At 47.0% G+C, this 18,502-nt stretch overlaps 1 protein-coding gene across 1 annotated transcript in view; it reads right to left on the bottom strand.

Moving 5' to 3' along the window:
- Cubn (Cubilin) overlaps positions 1-18,502 on the bottom strand; it is a 27,728-nt gene extending 9,226 nt beyond the window's left edge. Inside the window, exons 1-31 of the mRNA XM_076799589.1 lie at positions 18,332-18,502; positions 18,097-18,226; positions 17,628-17,810; positions 17,497-17,541; positions 17,145-17,285; positions 16,979-17,082; positions 16,603-16,747; positions 16,205-16,456; positions 15,390-15,705; positions 14,439-14,758; positions 12,963-13,319; positions 12,640-12,793; positions 12,358-12,548; positions 10,889-11,408; positions 10,289-10,508; positions 9,880-10,209; positions 8,780-8,940; positions 8,086-8,415; positions 7,139-7,632; positions 6,450-6,851; positions 4,907-5,177; positions 4,574-4,825; positions 3,983-4,494; positions 3,549-3,744; positions 3,088-3,456; positions 2,478-2,668; positions 2,194-2,345; positions 1,781-1,963; positions 1,074-1,255; positions 676-894; positions 33-179 (exon numbers count right to left, since the gene is read on the bottom strand). Of these exons, the coding sequence (XP_076655704.1) occupies positions 33-179; positions 676-894; positions 1,074-1,255; positions 1,781-1,963; positions 2,194-2,345; positions 2,478-2,668; positions 3,088-3,456; positions 3,549-3,744; positions 3,983-4,494; positions 4,574-4,825; positions 4,907-5,177; positions 6,450-6,851; positions 7,139-7,632; positions 8,086-8,415; positions 8,780-8,940; positions 9,880-10,209; positions 10,289-10,508; positions 10,889-11,408; positions 12,358-12,548; positions 12,640-12,793; positions 12,963-13,319; positions 14,439-14,758; positions 15,390-15,705; positions 16,205-16,456; positions 16,603-16,747; positions 16,979-17,082; positions 17,145-17,285; positions 17,497-17,541; positions 17,628-17,810; positions 18,097-18,226; positions 18,332-18,399 (7,537 nt within the window). The 5' untranslated portion in view covers positions 18,400-18,502. The remainder of the gene's footprint in view (positions 1-32; positions 180-675; positions 895-1,073; positions 1,256-1,780; positions 1,964-2,193; positions 2,346-2,477; positions 2,669-3,087; positions 3,457-3,548; positions 3,745-3,982; positions 4,495-4,573; positions 4,826-4,906; positions 5,178-6,449; positions 6,852-7,138; positions 7,633-8,085; positions 8,416-8,779; positions 8,941-9,879; positions 10,210-10,288; positions 10,509-10,888; positions 11,409-12,357; positions 12,549-12,639; positions 12,794-12,962; positions 13,320-14,438; positions 14,759-15,389; positions 15,706-16,204; positions 16,457-16,602; positions 16,748-16,978; positions 17,083-17,144; positions 17,286-17,496; positions 17,542-17,627; positions 17,811-18,096; positions 18,227-18,331) is intronic.

The following is an 18,502-nucleotide window of genomic DNA, read 5'->3' as shown; positions in this document are numbered from 1 at the left end:
AATTATGAGAAATCCGTAATCGATGAACCTACAATCTCCGCTCGACGAAAAGTTCATGCTGAACCCTCTGAAAGTGTTGTACTCGAAGTTGTCACTGCGAAATTCGATGATTGCATTGTTCGTCGATGTTTCGATGAGTCTCTTCTGATCGCCGCAAATTGTGGTGATCTCGAAGACACCTGGACGATCAAGCTGAATTTACCATTGTTTTTAACACCTGAACTTCCTCAACCCTCGGACTCCTGCGAGTTCCCGACCTATGCCGGAGTCGTTTCCGACCCACGCCGATATTTCACGGGATAAAGTGTCCCTTCGATATAAGGCGATGCCTCGGGACCGGCTTTCGTCGTATTTCGGATCAAGAGAGACGACAACGATTTTCTTATTTCGGAACGAAAAGCGTCGTCTGCCATAAAATTGTACGTATCGACAATTTCACAATTTTTCTATTTCCCCTCGAGCTTGTCCCCACGGCGACGGGTCACGAACGACCCCGGCGTAGCGGACGGAGGGTTAAGAAGTTCTCGAAAATGCAGAAAGTACAGTGATGCGATTCTGTCAATCCTATACAGAAATATCTTGTTTCTTTAATGCGGTAAAAACGCAACGATTTTCAGCTGAAAATGATAACATTTTATTAGATAGTCGAGGCTGAGATAAGGGTGATTCGCATACTCGTTTCGTTCTCCGGATTGAACTCGCTGACGACCACGTGATCGGTGTTACCGCAGACGAAAGAGGTCGGTAGATCTACATCGCGGAATTGCAACCGAAGAGACTGATCGATTGGAGCGATTATCTTCCAGGTGCAGGTCAAGTTCTTTTTGTAGAAGAACGGATAATTGGGTGACGAGATGATGCCGCTGGTGGCTCGTATCACTCCACCGCATACCTCTGCGAATGAGAGAAAAATCGCATGATCTCACGTTCGCCGATAGACGAATTAAGGGGCCATTGCGCAGAAGAATTTGTGCAATGGATCGACAGTCGGGTTGAATTTTATTCGCAGAATCATTCCCGACAGAAGAAATTCGGTTTCCCACTCCTCGGAAGAGAAGAGATAAAAAACAAACCTCCGGCAATGATGTCTGCGTTAAAACCATTTTTTGGCTCTGCCAGGTCCGAGTAGAAGTGTATGTACAGCATGTTTCCGGTGGTCGACATACTGCTGGGCGCGACGTCCTTGCAAAATCTGCCTAACAGCTTCGAACTTTCTGTTCCTCCGTCCCTCACCTCCACGTATTCCCTCGCGCAACTGAAATTCATTTTTCCTCCTCTTATTCCCCTGATTACGCAACGTTCTCTTCTCTTATTTGATCAATTAACCGATGTAGTGTATCTAACAAGCTTTTGAAATCTCAGGTATTTAATTTTCCTTATTCTCAATTAAATTGTTCTTAACCCCTGTGTACTGCAAACAGTGTGATTGTGCTCCCAATTTTCACAATAGCAGATTACCAGAAAACTTTATTTGAAAAACAATGAAATCTTTATTTAGGTACGGGTTAAACTATGTCTCGGGAAACCAGAAATTTTTAACTTTTTTTTTGCGTGATCCTGTAGGTCTTGGCGAGAAAAAGCCGAGAATCCAAATTTCGATCCCAGGAGATCGCTAGGAAGTTTTTGTCAAAATAATACCTCCGAAGAGGGAGCCGAAGTAGTGATTGTTAGAGTTAAAATAGGTTTGGAAACTGTGATCTTTTCTGCAGGATTCACTCTGTCGTTGAATTTCGTGAGATGTTTAACGTGTTTAGAATCAAATGATTAATAGTGAACTGACTTTGGAGTGTTACTCAGGTCGAATCTGTCGACAAAGTGGATGGATATTCGTTCTCTGCTCGGCACCATTATGGTCCATGTGCACTCGGTGTACGGTGGTGGGATGTTAGGATAATTCGGCGTCGAGATTCTCATTTCCTTGCCTTTCAGTATGTATTCGCCTCCGCAATTCATACCGACTTCGCTGAAATTCATAGAAATCATATCAAGCGTGTGCACCGTCACAGCGAACATGCATTAGTGGCGAACAGAAATGATTTTCGAGATTAGTTCACGATGTTAACTAACCCCCCTCCACCCCCCAAAAAATAAATAAAAAACAAAATGTAACGTTTCATCTGCAAAGATGAAGACAGAAAACCATACGAAAAGGATTTCTCGTATTTAACAACGCGACGAAAATTTATAATTTACCTGTACAGCAGCTTCATGCGCGATTGAGGCCTGGAACCGACATACTTCACGTAAAGAAGATTTCCGGTGGTGGTTAGGATCGGAGGCTGAACGTTCCCGCAATAGTTGCCATCGCCGACTAAACGGGACGACGTCTCGTCGCCATCTTTCAACTGCAAAGTTCAATGAAATCGTTGCTTCGTCAACCCTTCGGCAAGACCTCGCAGAGCACGCCGATGTTCATTCATCATTATCATAACCGCGGACACCAATCACACGCTTAACTGTTCCGAAAAAAGACTCACCAGCAAGTAATTCTCGGCGCAGTTCACGTTAGATTCTTCCGACGTTTCAGTCACCTGCACTTTTATAGTTCGTCCAGGCTTCACCTTAACAACCCACTCGCACAACATATGCCAACTTCTAGATCCCTTGTTCAGGACATGGGGATCCACAGTGATCTCTCCGTTCGGCCCGTGCATTTTACCCCCGCATTCTGTATCGATCGAAGAGGTTCTTCTTAGAGCAACGTAAGGGTACTTGGCAAAGTGATTATGACTGCTACCACGGGACAAAGTGACTACATGTGTGACTATAAGTGACCCATCGAAGGTCATAGAGACTCTCCTAATTTTGCAAATCAATCTTTAGAATTTTAAGACCCTCTTAGCAGTCAGAAAATGATGTTAGGGTGACCCATCGAAGGTCATAGAGACTCTCCTAATTTTGCAAATCAATCTTTAGGATTTTAAGATCCTCTTAGTGGTCCAAAAGTGATGTTAGGGTGAGCCTCCGCAGAGTTCACAATCACAAGGTCATAGAGACTCTCCTAGTTCTGCAAATCGTGATGCTGCTGAGGGGTTGAAGTGACTACAGATCCTGCTAAAAAGATGAAAATGAATTTGATGATTTTACCACGGCGCACGAACGCGTTGAACCCGGTCTTGTTCAGGTAGCCGTCCGACACGAATTTGACAGTCATCACGTTGTCGGTGGTTTGCAAACGAGTGTACGAGGAGTTCGAGTAGCACATTCGTTCGAGTAGATGGGCGTTCTCTGGTGCGTTCAGCGCATCGCCGTCGTAAACCGACAGGTAGTCTGCCGTGCAGTCGTTCATCTCCTCAAGGTCTAAGATCAGCAGTCTCAGAACTATATGCCATCCTGGAGCCGAGGTGAACACCCAGGTGCACTCAAGATTACTGTCGTACCCGTTCGGCCAGCCAGGGGAGTGCACATCGAGGCTCACGGTGCTCTCCAGGTTGATAAGCTCGGTGCAGTTGTCCACTGCAATTCGTTTCCGTTATTCGATAGCAACAGCGTCTCGTCACCTCGAGGGCAGAGGTTCATTTCGTCAGAGGTCGTCGTTCGCAACTTACGTTGGGTGTCGGTGTCCACGCCCTCCTCGACCATCGGCACCTGGATCCAGGCGAGATCGAACCAGCAGCCCAATCGAATCATCTCTATGTCGAACTCTATGAAAGCGACGTTGCTGGACGTGGTTACAGGCTCCGGAGTGTCCATGCCGCAGGCCGTCAGTATAATCGGCGCCTCGTTGTTGTAACCGTCGTAGACCTAGCGAATCGTTGAAAACAATTTCTATAAATATGTGAAATATCTCGGATCCGACGGAAACCGACGATTCAGTGAGAACATTTAAAAAATTCCGGAGCGTCGATCGCAAATTACCATGCGAAGCATTATGGAAAAATTCTTGCCCTATTTTCGAAGGCCTCAAATGACCCCCCGGAAGAACATTGCAATCGTCTGATAATTTTTTCTAAACGTCCCGACAGTTTTCGATTCCACTTACTTTCAGGGACGAGTAGCAATCTCTCCCGTAGTTCTCTATGAACATGCCCTTGACCTCGATCCTGACCAGCTGCTGGAACTCTACCGTGATCCTCCAGGTTGTTATGCCCTCAATCTTGGCAGGCAAGGGGTACAAGGGGGACGTGATTCTTCCGGTAGGCCCGGTCAGCTCGTTACCCCCTTCGTAGGCGTAGTCGGCCACGAATCCTTTGCCCACCCCGTCGCCGTCGCTTTTGAACTTCATCCAAACGGAGGCCGAGGACTCGATCGGCTCGGTGGTGGTCCCGCAGAACACGCCGAGCAATTTACCGATACCGTTGTTCTCGCGAACCTCGAGATAGTCGAGGTCGCAGTTGTCGCTCTGCTGGAGCTCGAACTCGGAGAAGGTGATCTTCAGCCGGTTCCCAGGCGAGTTCCGCATGAACCACACGCACTCGGAGTTTAGGGGATAGCTGTTAGGGTAGAGCGGAGAGGCGATTTTCCCGGAGATCGAGGTGTAGTTGCCTCCGCACGCTGGAAATTCGGATACATATTGCGTCACGCGTTTTATGCGTTCAATTAATTAAATAGCAATTGACGGGGACTGGATTACCCGAATTCAGAACCGAGTACGTGATAGCGAAGTGTTCGTGCAAGTTGTAGCCTGTCCAAAAGTGCACCGTGATCGCGTTCCCTGAACTTGTTACAGGCAATGGCGTGACGTTGTTGCACCATTTGCCCAGGGAAGGTCCGTCCATGGTTGGACCTTCGTGGGCTTCGATGTACGATGCCCCGCAGTCATTTTCTGCGTATCCGTACATCATGCCGAGTTCCATGTGCGTAAACGACAGCGTGACATGGTCCTCTATAAAATGAAGAAATAAAAGTGTTAGGAACGAATATCTCGTGTCCGATTTGCATGTTTATATTTTTCTCTAGATCGTACCTGGATTCTCCGCGATCAATGTCCACGTACAGTTGTCAGGTTCGTCGATGTCAGGGTGGGTCCACGTCGGAGTTAGGTATCCCACGTCCTTCACCGTCAACCGAGCACCGCAAGCTGTTTCGTACGTCGCTTTGAATCCCTTCGCCGAGACGATGCCGTCTGATCTCATTACGACCAACATTTCATTTCCAGTTGAAACGAAGGGCCCCGGTAACTCGTTTCGACAGAGAGTCGCCAGCAACGGCGAGTCCCTTGTTGGACCGTCGTATATCTGTCAACATCGTCGTTCCTTATCGCTCTGGACTACGGAGCTTTATGCAAATGCACGCTTTCATAGAGAGATACGGTTCCCCCCGACCGACACCGAGGAATCAGAAACGAAACATCGAACGTTTTCGTTCGCTTAATAATAATTCGTATTTTTCAACCTTCTAGACTTTCTAGGTTCTGGAAGATTCAGGATTAACGTTTTCAGCCCTCTAGGGGCGTCTACTAATCATCTGAATTGCTCAAATTTTTTAAAATTCATAATTAATACACTTTCAACTCCTTAGACTTTCTAGGGTTCGCAATTCATATTTTCAACCCTTTAGACTCTCTAGAAAATTCAGGATTAAGACTTGCAACCCGCTGGACTCTCCAGAAATTTCAGGATTAATACTTGTAACCCCCTGGACTCTCTAGAAATTTGAGGATTAATACTTGTAACCCCCTGGACTCTCTAGAAATTTCAGGATTAATATTTTCAATCCTCTAGACTTTATAGAAATTCAGGATTAATATTTTCAACCCCCTAGACTTTCTAGGGTTCACAATTAATATTTTCAAACCTCTAGACTCTATATAAAATTCAGGATCAATACTTGCAACCCCCTGGACTCTCTAGAAATTTCAGGATTAATACTTGCAACCCCGTGGACTCTCTAGAAAATTCAGGATTAATATTTTCAATCCTCTAGACTTTATAGAAATTCAGGATTAATATTTTCAACCCCCTAGACTTTCTAGGGTTCACAATTAATATTTTAAAACCTCTAGACTCTATATAAAATTCAGGATCAATATTTGCAACCCTTTAGACTCTCTAGAAATTTCAGGATTAATACTTGTAACCCCCTGGACTCTCTAGAAATTTCAGGATTAATATTTTCAATCCTCTAGACTGTATAGAAATTCAGGATTAATATTTTCAACCCTCCAGACGTTCTAGGGTTCACAATTAATATTTCCAAACCTCTAGACTCTATATAAAATTCAGGATTAATATTTCAAACCCTTTAGGCTCTCTAGAAAATTCAGGATTAATATTTGCAACCCCGTGGACTCTCTAGAAAATTCAGGATCGATATCTTCAACCCCTTAGACCCTCTAGAAAATTCAGAATAATATTCTCCACCCTGTAGACTTACTCTGGGGGTAGCTATTGATAATTTCAATTTCTCAGGCTTCAGAGGATTAACGTGAAACGTGTTCAACCCTCTAGACTCTAGAGAAGATTCAGGATTATTTTCAACCCTCCAAACGTACGCTCCCGTCCCCTCACCTTGACATGGTCGTCGCTGCAGTTCGTGCTGACCTCGAGATCAAATTCCGCGAAGGTGAGCTTGACACGGTAGTTCAGTGGGACCTGCAGCAACCACTCGCAGTTCTGCTTGGGCGGATAATTCTGCGGGTAATTGGTGGAGTATATGTTGCCGCTGTCGGCGGTGTATCTACCGCCGCACAGGATCGGCACGCTTTTGTAACTGGCGTTGAAACCGCGCACAGAGTACGACGAGTCCGAGTGGAACTTGACGAACATCTTGTTGCCGAAGCTGGAGTACACCAACGGCTTCTCCGAGTAGCAGATATTGGCCAACATCAGCGCGTCCGTGCCGCCGCCGCCGCCGCCGCTGTACAGTTGGAGACTGTCGAAGTGACAACCCTTCACCTTCTCCAGCTTGATCTGAAGACAAAAGACTATTTTTACCATCGGAAAAATCCTGCCTACCCTTTCATTAGCATCTTCCTAGATACCGCGATTTCTGTCTACTCGTAAAATTAAATCTTGCCATTTTTCGCGAGGGTGAGTTGTAGCTTCCGAAGCTGCTATTGTAAAAATTGATCGGTCCTTGGCTAGGAATTATACATTTTTAAGAATTACAGAACAATCGTCGCAAGCGACTGCGTCGATCCTGTGATCCTAGAAAATTGCTACTGGCTATCGAGTGACCTGACATTCGGGACACTCACGTCATGGATAGTCAGCTCGATGCTCATCGTGTAATCGACCTCGATCAGCCATTCGCAATCGAAGTGAAGCGGATAGCTAGTCGGGTAGTTCGGCGACGTGAACGAACCGAACGGTTTCGCCAGGTGTCCTCCACATCCGTTCAGCAACCACTCCAAACGGAACCGGACAGGCGCTAACGACGAAGCCGTATAGTGAACGAACACTTGATTCTGCGTGGAGGAAATCGTTTGGTGATGCATAGCCGACGTGTTGCAGAGCTTCGCGAGCTCCGTGTTCGGGGAGTTGTCCATGCCCTCTTTGATATCCAGATAGTTATGGCAGGACGGTTCCAGCTCCGGAAACGGTTCCAGCTCGAAATGCGACAACGTCAGGTTGACCTTGTTACCGAGCGGAGCCTCGATCACCCAGGTGCAGTTCGTGTAGCCCTCCGTCTTCTCCGGGAAGTTCGGGGACTCGATCACTCCGTAGAAACCGTGCACCGTGTTCTGGCATACTGCAAGTAGGAGCGAACATTGGAATAGGATACTTTCTACAAAGTCATCTTACTCGGTAGGGAATTTAAAAATTCCCTTTCTTCATCCCTCTCAGTCGTTTTTCAATTTTCTTGGAGCTAGATACCCTAAAGTAGTTTGCTAGCCTCTATGGAAAATCTCTAAAGCAGAAATTTTTAATTATTTGTTGGGGTCTTTAGAAATTGATTTTCCAACCCTCTGACTAACCAATAAACTTTGAGGGAGTTACCCTAAACCAGCTTGCTGCCCTCTATCTCCCTAAAAAAAATTGTCAATTATAGTTAGGACGTATATAAATTGGTCATCCCTTTGACCCCCCACTAAATTGTGAGGGAGCTAAATACCCCCATCTCTCCAAAGATGAAATTTTCAATTAAGTCCATAGTACGTCGAGGGTGTATTCGATTTGACCAGGCTCGAGGTAGTCAACTCACGTGTTTCATACTTGAGATGAAAACCGCGACCAAAATTGGTGTAGTCAGAGCGGAACCGCACGTTCATAGTGTTCGACTTCCCCTGAATGACTTTCGGGTAGGCGTTGCTGCAGAACCTTTGTCTGTTGTTCGGATCGTTGTCCTCGTAGATCTCGATGTAGTCGAATCTACACTTCTCGTGTTGCTCGAGGTCGAGGTCGACTATTACGAGCCGTATTAGGTTTCCTGTAGCCACGGTGATCTTCCAGTTGCAATCCCCGTGCGAGTATGGTTGCGGGTAATTTGGCGAGATGATGTCGCCTGTGGCGGCGTTCATGTTGCCGCCGCAGCCTGCGAGGCAGAGAAAGAAGTATCGTCAATGATACAGAACGATATGATTATTTTTAGTTAAATTATTAAAGAAAAAAAAGAAGGTTCTGTTTGGCCGTCATTTCTTGGAATTAACACGGAAAATTTTTATTTCGATTAGGATCAATGTTGACGTTACTATCTTTTGTTCTAGGTTTCACCTCGTTAGGCTGCTCAAGTGCTAACACAGATCATGCTGTGTCGCTGTGGACTTTCACAGATTGTTGTTAACACGAGTCAATATAACTGGATAAACAGGTACACGAATTCAGGCAAAAATAGAATTGAGGAGTGCAGCGCAATTTGGAATAGTAATTCTGAATTATAGGGGCGAGCGATTAATTACCAGTGGTGGTGCTGTCCCATTCGATGCTGAACCCATTGTTCTGTCTCGACGGATCGGAGACAAACTTCAGATACAATAGATTAGCCTGACTTATGAACTGCGAGGGGATCTCTGTTCCGCAGAACTTGCCAATCAGCGGTGAAGTTTCGTAGCCGCCGTTCCTGCAGACAGAGAAACGCATCGAGATGATTTAACTATGTCATCTGGTTCCTCTTTCTCTCGACTCCCTTAATTAGCCCCGTGGGGTCGAACTGGCACAATGGTAAAAATACAAAATTATGGTGGACACATCAGTGAAGCAATATTAATTCAATCACGAAGCTTTTCTGTATAAAACTTTTATCAGTGTATTTGCGACATTTTTCTGATTGAAATGAGCCCAAACATGACATCATTCGGAGCATATTTACCCCTTTAATCCTACGGAGCGTGGGAGAAGGGGGTTCGGGGCTGGGAGCCAATGTAGGAGGTTGTGGTCAGTGGTGGGGGAACCTGTACAATTCCTCCCACTCCTGAGACCCCCACCATGCTCCTATGGAGCGTGGGAGAAGAGGGCTCGGGGCCTCAGCCTATAGGTTCCCAAACATATACAGGAGGTGAGGGAAGCAGTGGTGGGGGAACCTGTACAATTCCTCCCACTCCTGAGACCTCCCACCATGCTCCTATGGAGCGTGGGAGAAGGGGGCTCGTGGTCCCAGCCTATAGGTTCCCAAACATGTACAGGAGGTGGGGGAACCTGTATAATTGCTCCCACTCCTGAGACCCCCCACCATGCTCCTATGGAGCGTGGGAGAAGGGGGCTCGTGGCCCCAGCCTATAGGTTCCCAAACCTACATAGGAGGTTGCGGCCAGTGGTGGGGGAACCTGTGCACCGGTGGTGGGGGGTCGTGAAGCGACGGCGGGGAAGAAGTTATTCAAGCCTGCTCTCTATCGTAGATTAAACAAGTAATAGTTGTCCAAACTGTGTCATGTTTGGACTCATTTCAATCGGAAAAATGTCACGAATACACTGTCAAAGGAACCGTAAAAAATTATATCAGGAAGAAATGAGTTAAAGATACGTGCTGTCCCGTGTCTACGTAAACAATTAATCGTTTCACCTGATCTCCAGATAATCGAAGATGCAATTCCGGTGAGGCTCCAGCTCGAACGACTGCACGTTCAGGACCACCCTGTGTCTGTTCGGTGCTTCTATCAGCCACACGCATTCCCTTCCGGGTGGGTATTGTCTCGGATGATTCGGTGACTTGATCACTCCGTTCGTCTTCACGTAATGACCGCCGCAGACCTTCGAGGCTTCCATGAAGACGTACGAAGCGACGAATTCATTGTTACCGGGCGCTGCGAAGGGATGGGTATCGATGTGCCAGACTATACTCATCGTGTTACTCTCGGACGTCAGTATCGGCGGCTTCTTCGTCCCGCAGAAGCTGAGGGACCAACACTTATTTTATCTCGTTTCAAAAAGTTTCATAAATATCACAAACAATCTCATAAATTCATACATACGTGCCTAGCAACTCCATGTCAGAGCGCAGATAATTTTCATAAATCTTCACGTAAGAACTGCATCGGTAGGCCTTGAAGATTTCGAAGGACAAGAAGGAGAGCTGCACCACGCTGCCCTGGGGAGCTTGTATCGTCCAAACGCAGTCGTCGGTGTCGTAATCAAAGGACTGCGTCGGAGAATTAATTATTCCTATTGGGTCCTTGAGCAGTCCTCCACAATCTATTAAAAGAAGAAATTACAAATCGACTGCTTAAAATTCTTCCCCGCGTCCATTCCAGTGTCACCTTATTCTTCCAATAAGCAAGCATCGAAGCTATACAGTATCGCGTCCTCGTTTCCTCGTGTCAAAAATTTCGACAATACTATGCTAACCAAAGCTTAAGCTGACGTTCTTTAAATTTCTAAAATTTCGACGGGGGGAAAACGCGAATTCGATTTGTCCCCTCCAATTTCACAACAGAGTCCTCGACGAACCCTCGAACCGTTTTGAACCGACTGCGAAAGTTGCAAGACTGTTCGCAGACAGTTGCAGGAGTTCGAAGGCGGCGTTTAGCATACATCGAGCGGTCATAATTTGTAGGCTGGCAGCGGGTACGTACTGCTTTGGATGGTCTCATAATTCGCGCTGAAGCCGCGTTCCTCTATGCTGCCGTCGCTGACGAACTTCACCAGCATGTAATTGTGCGTCGAGTAATAGGGTTCCCACGGTTTGTTCGTTTCGTCGCCGCACAGAGTCGCCAGCTTGGTGCTGTTCTCGTTGTCCCCGTCGAAGATCTCCAGATAATCGAAGTAACAGTTGTCCGCGTCCAGGCCCTCGATCTCCATGTCCATAATGTTCAGCATGATCCTCTTGCCGGGTGGTTGCGCGATCTCGTAGGAGCACTCCCTGGAGCTGTGGTACGTGCCCGGGTACATGGGCGAGTGGAACGTGCCGTTGCTCTCGGTAAAAACGCCGCCGCAGAGGATCGTGTACGATAAAGTGAAGCCCCCCCTCTGAAACGTCAAGTCGGACTTGAACACCACCAGCACCTCGTTCGAGTTCGACTTCAGGGTTGGAGGCAGCGTCGTCCCGCAGTACCTGCCTAGCAGCGGTGACTCGCTCGACGGACCGTCGTAAATCTGCGAAAATTCACGAATAAACATTTGTTCAACTGGTCTAGACCGGAGCTGCTCGACAGATGAGGGGAGGGAGCACGACGCGAGGGGAAGCAGTTACCCCCTCTCTGCCAGTACCGGAATATCCACGACAGAGACGGAACGCGTCGGGCCGCGGCAGAATCTTGGAGAATAATACGGTAGAAGGGGAAATTGGAGTGGGGGAACAAGTCTTGATCTGGCGCACCATAGTCGCCAGATGAGGGGAGGGAGCACGACTCGAGGGGAAGCAGTTACCCTCTCTCTGCCAGTACCGGAGTATCCACGACAGAGACGGAACGCGTCACGTGACCTGGTCGCGGCAGAAGCGTGGGAGAATAGCGCGGGAGAAGGGGAAATTAGAGTGGGGACACGAGTCCAGATCTGGCGCACCATACTCGCCAGATGAGGGGAGGGAGCACGACTCGAGGGGAAAAGGTTACCCTCTCTCTTCCAGTACCGGAGTATGCGCGATAGAGTCGGAACACGTCAGGCCGCGGCAGAAGCTTGGGGAATAATACGGTAGAAGGAGAAATTAGAGTGGGGGAACAAGTCTTGATCTGGCGCACCATAGTCGCCGGATGAGGGGAGGGAGCACGACTCGAGGGGAAACCTTTACCTTTATCTTTAGTTAGAATTACTAACAGTTAGTGGGGGATAGCGCGGTAGAGGGGGAAATTAGAGTGGGGGCACAAGTCTTGATGTGGCGACACTGGGCAAAGCTACGGGCAAGCGACTGAGCGGAGTGCACAACCGTAATTGGCCACGTAGCTGTGCAAGTGCACGCAAGTGACTCGTGCCCGCCGTATGCCCAGGGCAAGAGAATCGGTGCCCGCACGGGCAGACGCAGTGAACAGCTCTGATCTGGGCCATGATCTTCTAATCCTCTAGGATAGAATCTTGTCGAATCTCTTGATTAGAATGTCCGCGGTACCTCGACATAATCAAATCGACAGGAGAGCGAGGCCTCGATCTCGAACTTGGACCACGTGATCTGTATGCGTTCGCCAACCGGCATCTGTATCCTCCAATCGCACTGCATGTTCTCGTAATAAGAGTCCAGATTGGTAGGGAGAGTGATCGTGCCGCTGGGCTGAGTATACACCCCGTTGCAGCCAGGTATACCTGCAAGAAGAATATTTCACGACGAAGGTCGTCGGTGTACGATTCCTGATTCTCATTCATGGTGCTCGTCGAATCGGTGAAAGATTGTTACCCTCGATGGTGGAATAGTGAATCTGGAATCCAGAATCCTGGCCGGCGCTGTCGGAATGGAAATGGAGCACAGCTTCCGAGCCTGGCACGATCAGAGGGGGTGGGCGCGTATGGTTGCAGTAGATACCCACCCTGTCGTGAGTCTCGCTCGTTATCTATGGAAAAATTGAAAAAATATTCGTTTCCCAGACTGTTCACTGATCCCTGCTGTCCCAAATAATGTCACTTTTATTCAACGATCCAGAATTTAAATTAGAAAATTGAGAATCCTGCTTTTTCTTTTGTCACAACGTGATCGAACGTTACGAATTCAAGTTCACGAACCTCCAGGTAGTCGTTCTCGCAGGTGGGATGCTCCTCGATCATTAATTGGCCGAAATGCAACTGTATCCTCTTCGAGGGTTGGACAGTGATGTGCCAATAGCAGTCTCTGTTGGGCGGGTATCTGCCCGGCGAACCCGGCGAGCTAATCGTGCCATAATCAGCCGTTAGAGCCCCGCCGCAGATGGGCTCGATGCTGTCCCAATGGAAAGCGAACCCGTCGTGGGAGATGCTGCTGTCCGAGTGGAACCAGAAGTACAAGGAATTGTGGGACGATATGATGTTCCCTGTTTCCTTAGGCAACGTGTTCCCGCAGAACCGACCGATCATTTGGCTGGCAGCGTTTCTACCGTCGTGGATCTGAAACGTTGCCAATTATTCAATATTTTCTGCTAGTCTCAACCCCTCGCATTATTTTACCGTCACAGCGACAAAACCCTTGTCGCTCTTAATTTCCTAGAAGAAGAAGAAAATTCATATCGTATGCCTATACCTTCCCCAAAGACTATTACAGTGAATTCTCGATATATGTCAACAACACGGGTCTTGCCAGCGTCTTGTATCGTCCAGGAGACGTACTCGACCCGTGTTATGTTTACACTCCTCGGCGGGTTGTACGCCGCGGTAGTGGGGATGATCCCGCGACGTTTATCATCCAGGCGTTGGCGACATATATGGAAAAATCACTGTACATCGACAAGAAACCGAACAGAATTTTATTCCGGCTTAATGGAAATTAGTAACATATTCAGTAGATTCTGTTAATAATCACCAGCCTGACACGACGTTATGGTGCGAGGGGTTACTGGGACAATCATATAATTTTTGTACAGCTAATTTTTCAGCAAATTTTCCAGACTCTGTTTAACATAGTTCAAACGAGTGGACTCCCGAAAATGGTTTAAAATCGCATATGTACTGCACGCGACAGATGACACGTAAAGTTGGTTTAAACAATTTGTTGAGCGCGTTTCACGGGAGTCTGCAGTAGTTCGATTTTCTGGATATTTCCCGTAGACCTGTTAAAGCAGCAAGAAGCAGGTAGCAAATGCCCATTAAGCAGTTTTATCTTGTTCTACCTGGCCGTACCACCGTGTATCCAACGAGTTTTAAAAGTCCAGTGGCTGACATATTAACAGTGACTGCACGGGCAACGTGTATGCGTGTGTGTATGTGTTAAAAGTGCATTAACGACACGGCGTGCTTTACGAGTTAGAACAAGGTAATAACGTGGTTGCGGCTACTAAAAATTCGTGTGGTGTTTTCGAGAGGGATGCTTTTTATGCCGGTACGTAAATGCTGTTCTAAAAATTCCCAGGTATAATCTAGCCAGGAAGAGAGGTAATGTGTAACGTCCAACAACCGGCAATTTCATGAAAAAAACTGTGAACACTGTTGGAAAAAATTAAATAAGGCCACATCGAAAGGATAGATGGTCGATTCGTTGGGAAGTGAGAAAACTGATATTTGTCCCGGTACCTGGAGGAAATCGAATTTGCAGTCGGTCGATTGCTCGACATTGAACTTGGTGAAGGTGACGTTCAGAACGAGCGTGCTCTGGGTGGTGAGAAGCCACGCGCAGCTCAGATCGTGCTGATAGCGGAACCCATCGCTGGGGTACACCAGCTGTCCGACGAGACTCCGGGTCAAACCGCCGCAACTTTGTCGCGGGGTTTCGCATCTGCTGCCGGTGTACGACGACGCGCAATTGCAGACCGCCGCTCCGTCCACGTTCGCGCAGGAGCCATTGTTTTGACAGGGATTAGGGTCGCAGGGGTCCCTTATGTTGCAGTTCTTCCCTGGAACGGTTTGAAAGGTATTCTTTTCAGAGAAACTATCGATCCATTAGTATTAGCATTTTGCACGCATATTCATCGACATTCGAAGTATCCGTGTGATTTTTCTCAAGCAAAACTAATCAAAATTACGCGAGTTATATAGTTTTTTGTAGGGACCGTTTTGGAAAGTATGGGTCCTCGGTTGCCACGATTCTAAGAAATTTTTTTCAGAAAAACTGTTACACCTATTGCTTTAGGATTTTGCACACATATTCGTCGACATTCGAAGTATCCGTGTGATTTTTTTCAAGTGAAAATAATCAAAATTACGTGAGTTATATATTTTTTTATAGAGTCTGTTCTGGAGAACACGCGATTGCTACGATTCCGGTTTCGATCGGGAACAAAAAATGTAGCTGTTGACGGGTTTGAAAAATTTTAGTTGGTGCTTTAACGGAGTACTGAAGATTGTCTGAAATGTTCAAGTTCATCGGTCAACGAGAACTTGAGATAAGAAATTTTGAAAAGTGGCACCGAAAACTTATTTGCACACCTAATGCAGTGGTTTTATTTGGCACCGGCATGCTGAGATAGCTCGGTTATCTACGGTTGGAAGGCTTTGGGACCTCATTAGGTGCGATCAGATGCTCACCGTAGTATCCATTGTCGCACGCGCAGATGTAGCTGTCCGCAGATCCAGGGACGCAATTCCCATGGACGCAAGGATTACTGGCGCAGGCGCCATGGGCGGTCACGGCGGTCGCTGTCTGCTGGCAACCATTTGGGCCGAATCCATTGCCCCCGAAACCAGGCGGACATTGGCACAGCACGTTGGCGCTCGTAAGCCCTGGGTTCTCGATGCACCTCGCCAAGGGATGGCAAGGGTTCTGCGAGCAGCCTCCTACGTAGGTGCATGTGACACCGTCGCCCCGGAAGCCGGAGGGGCAAGGTCCACACATCCTTGAGCCCTGGTACAAATGTGCAGAAACTCGTTGAGTTGAAAGGAATCAGGACTGAACGAATGTTCTTCTAGGTAGTCGTCTACGGACCTTCGAAGATGATTAAATTGTGTAACCCGTAGATATAGGGTCCTCTACGTTTGCTAAATTTGTCTAACTTAATCCTAATTTAATAAAATGATCCATGAAAGTTGAGATTTGTCCAACAAAATTTGACCACTTCTTCTGGCCCAGCCTCGGAAGGTACAGGGAAGTCTCTTACGTAAACTAATACCATAAACTATCCCAAATGCAAAAGTACATTTTTCTTTTAACATAAAATTGCTTAATTAAAACAGCTGCTAATAGTCTTTCAAAAGTCAGAGATTTGGAATTGTGGGCTTCCTAATTTTTTAACGGGTTTTACGTTGTAGGACTGTTTCTCTCTAAAATGGCGAACGTATGTCGAAGTTCCTCTTCTTGTTAATGTAATTTTCGTGCTTGTTTGTAATTCCTCTGTGAGAGTTACCATAGTGTTGATGCACTCCACTCTGGGAGCCGTGCTACAGCCGCCATTGTCTACCAGACACTCGTCGATGTCGGCGCAGTAGTAGCCATTTCCGGTGTAACCACGAGGACACGCGTCGCAGAAGAATGTACCAGGAGCGTTCCGACAAGCTACCCACGGGTTCACTGAGCATGGTCGATGGTTACCCGCGCATTCGTCCACGTCCTTGACGCAGGCTGGATTCAGGGGGTCCAACTCGTCGGCCTTCCAACCCTGTACAAAAACGCATTTCCAATTAACAAGAGGTGTTCTGAAATCCCTTAACATTTCCCATTAACAATACCCACGAAAGTAGCTGCTAAGTACCTACGAAGGTTTTGGTATAATATTCTTAAAAATAATGTGATTGTAACACCTGCCTGATCACAAATGCAGGTGTAGCCGATAGAGTTAGACTTGTCCACGCAGACACCATGACCACAGAGGTTCCCAGAGGTCTGCGCGTTGCAGCCAGTCAACTTCGTTGTGCAATGGATACCGTGCCATCCTTGAGTACACGTGCACCTATTAAAACAGAGCAAAGTCAATAAGAAAAGAATAGAAAATGTGAATCTAATAGATACAGTGATTTCTCTATATATGTCGCCAAAGGCCTGGATGATAAGCGTCTCGGAATTGTCCCCACTACCGCGGATAGTATACCCCGTGAGTGTAAACATATGTATTGTTGGCATATATCGAGAATTCATTGTATAAAATTTTACTAGGCGATATTTTTGCGAAACACGCAGAGACCTGTATGATCCCGGAGTGTTGAAGCAATTAGCGCCATTTTGGCAGCCGAGATCCGTTCCCAGGAGCCGCACGCATTCGTTTACATCAGTCATGCAATTCGGTCCCTGCAACAATTTTTACAGACGATTAATATTGTTCTCGGTCTGTTATATATTGAATCATTCACCTCCCAGTTCGGCGGACAATGGCACTGGTATCCTTCGTAGAGGTCCTGACAGGACCCTCCATTTTGACAAGGGTTGCTATCGCACTCGTTCGTCTTTAATTTACGTTCTATCGATTTCACGTTATCCTCCAGTTTTCGTACCTGAAACAGCATTTATAAACAATAATTTCATTTACGGAGAGCAATTTGTTTAATTATTTTTGCGAATATTCGCCCCGCAGGGTAATCGATCTTCTTCCACGCTTGGGCTAACAGCGAGAGATTAAAAAAAGTTGCGCGTAAAGTTTCTAACATCTCGGGGTCAAAATTGACCCCTCGTCCTAGGGGTCGAATGTTGTACTTCCATACACACCCTGTTGGTGAGAACTCGAACTTTCCAGTTGATGTTGCCGGAGGACTGAAAATGACAAATTATTTTCCTGATTACCGGCAACTTCCATCTTCATTAAATTCTCATTCAATTATCACGCGATTGTAATGCACCTGATTTTGCAACGCGTTCCCCGGCAGCGTGCTGTTCATCTCCACGAGACCCTTGAACGAGGCCATCCTTCGCTCCAAGCCATCGGGCCCTTCGACAATATGGGAGAGTCGCTGCAAATCGCCTTCTAGACTCGCTAATTGTCCTGTTCGCAATCTGTCGATCAGGTGCGTCGCGTTTTGTGCCTGAAAAATAATCATCAAGCTTCGAATATTCAACCTGGTGAATTCTAACGATATTACAAGACACTGTACTAATTTTCTTTGAAAGACAGAATCCATTCTTCTCGTGCCCCGTATATTATAGTATTTTTTAACACCTTTAAAAATCACAAATACAAACCAGGACAAAACTGTCGGGTTCGAACGTAATTTCGCGGCGAGTTTAAATTAAAATTCGAAAATAAAATTAAGACATTCAACCAGAGGAGGGCGTGTCTTATGGGATTGAAGCGTATTGTAGATCCGTTACCGCAGAAGCGACGTGCAGCAAATTAATTTCGTTGACGTTGACGTAACCGGTGCCCAGGATCTTCAGGGTGATGTTCCTGTCCCTCGCGGCGGAAATGAACAGGTTTCCGTCCCGCGACTCCAACACGGGTCTGGATAGAAAGATATTAAAGTTAGGGAACATTAAAAGGCAGAAGTTCTCGGCGACGGGGTAGAGAAGCGGCGACATTGACGGAAATTGTGGTCCTCTCTCGTACCTCTCGTCCATCCACGCCGCGCTCGAGCACAGGTAGGTTAGCAGCAACCATTGCGACCACGTAGCCATCGTAGCCCGGCGACCACGGAACTTCGAAACCCAGCTCTCTCGATCGAGTTTTATTGTAGCATCTCCTGCCGGATGCTGTTGCACGACCCTTCAACGCCAGACG

The sequence above is a fragment of the Halictus rubicundus genome, chromosome 13, assembly GCF_050948215.1.
Source record: "Halictus rubicundus isolate RS-2024b chromosome 13, iyHalRubi1_principal, whole genome shotgun sequence".
Classification (NCBI taxonomy): domain Eukaryota; kingdom Metazoa; phylum Arthropoda; class Insecta; order Hymenoptera; family Halictidae; genus Halictus; species Halictus rubicundus.
The sequence above is the reverse complement of the archived record's forward strand: the minus strand, read 5'-3'. Positions and strand labels throughout refer to the sequence as shown.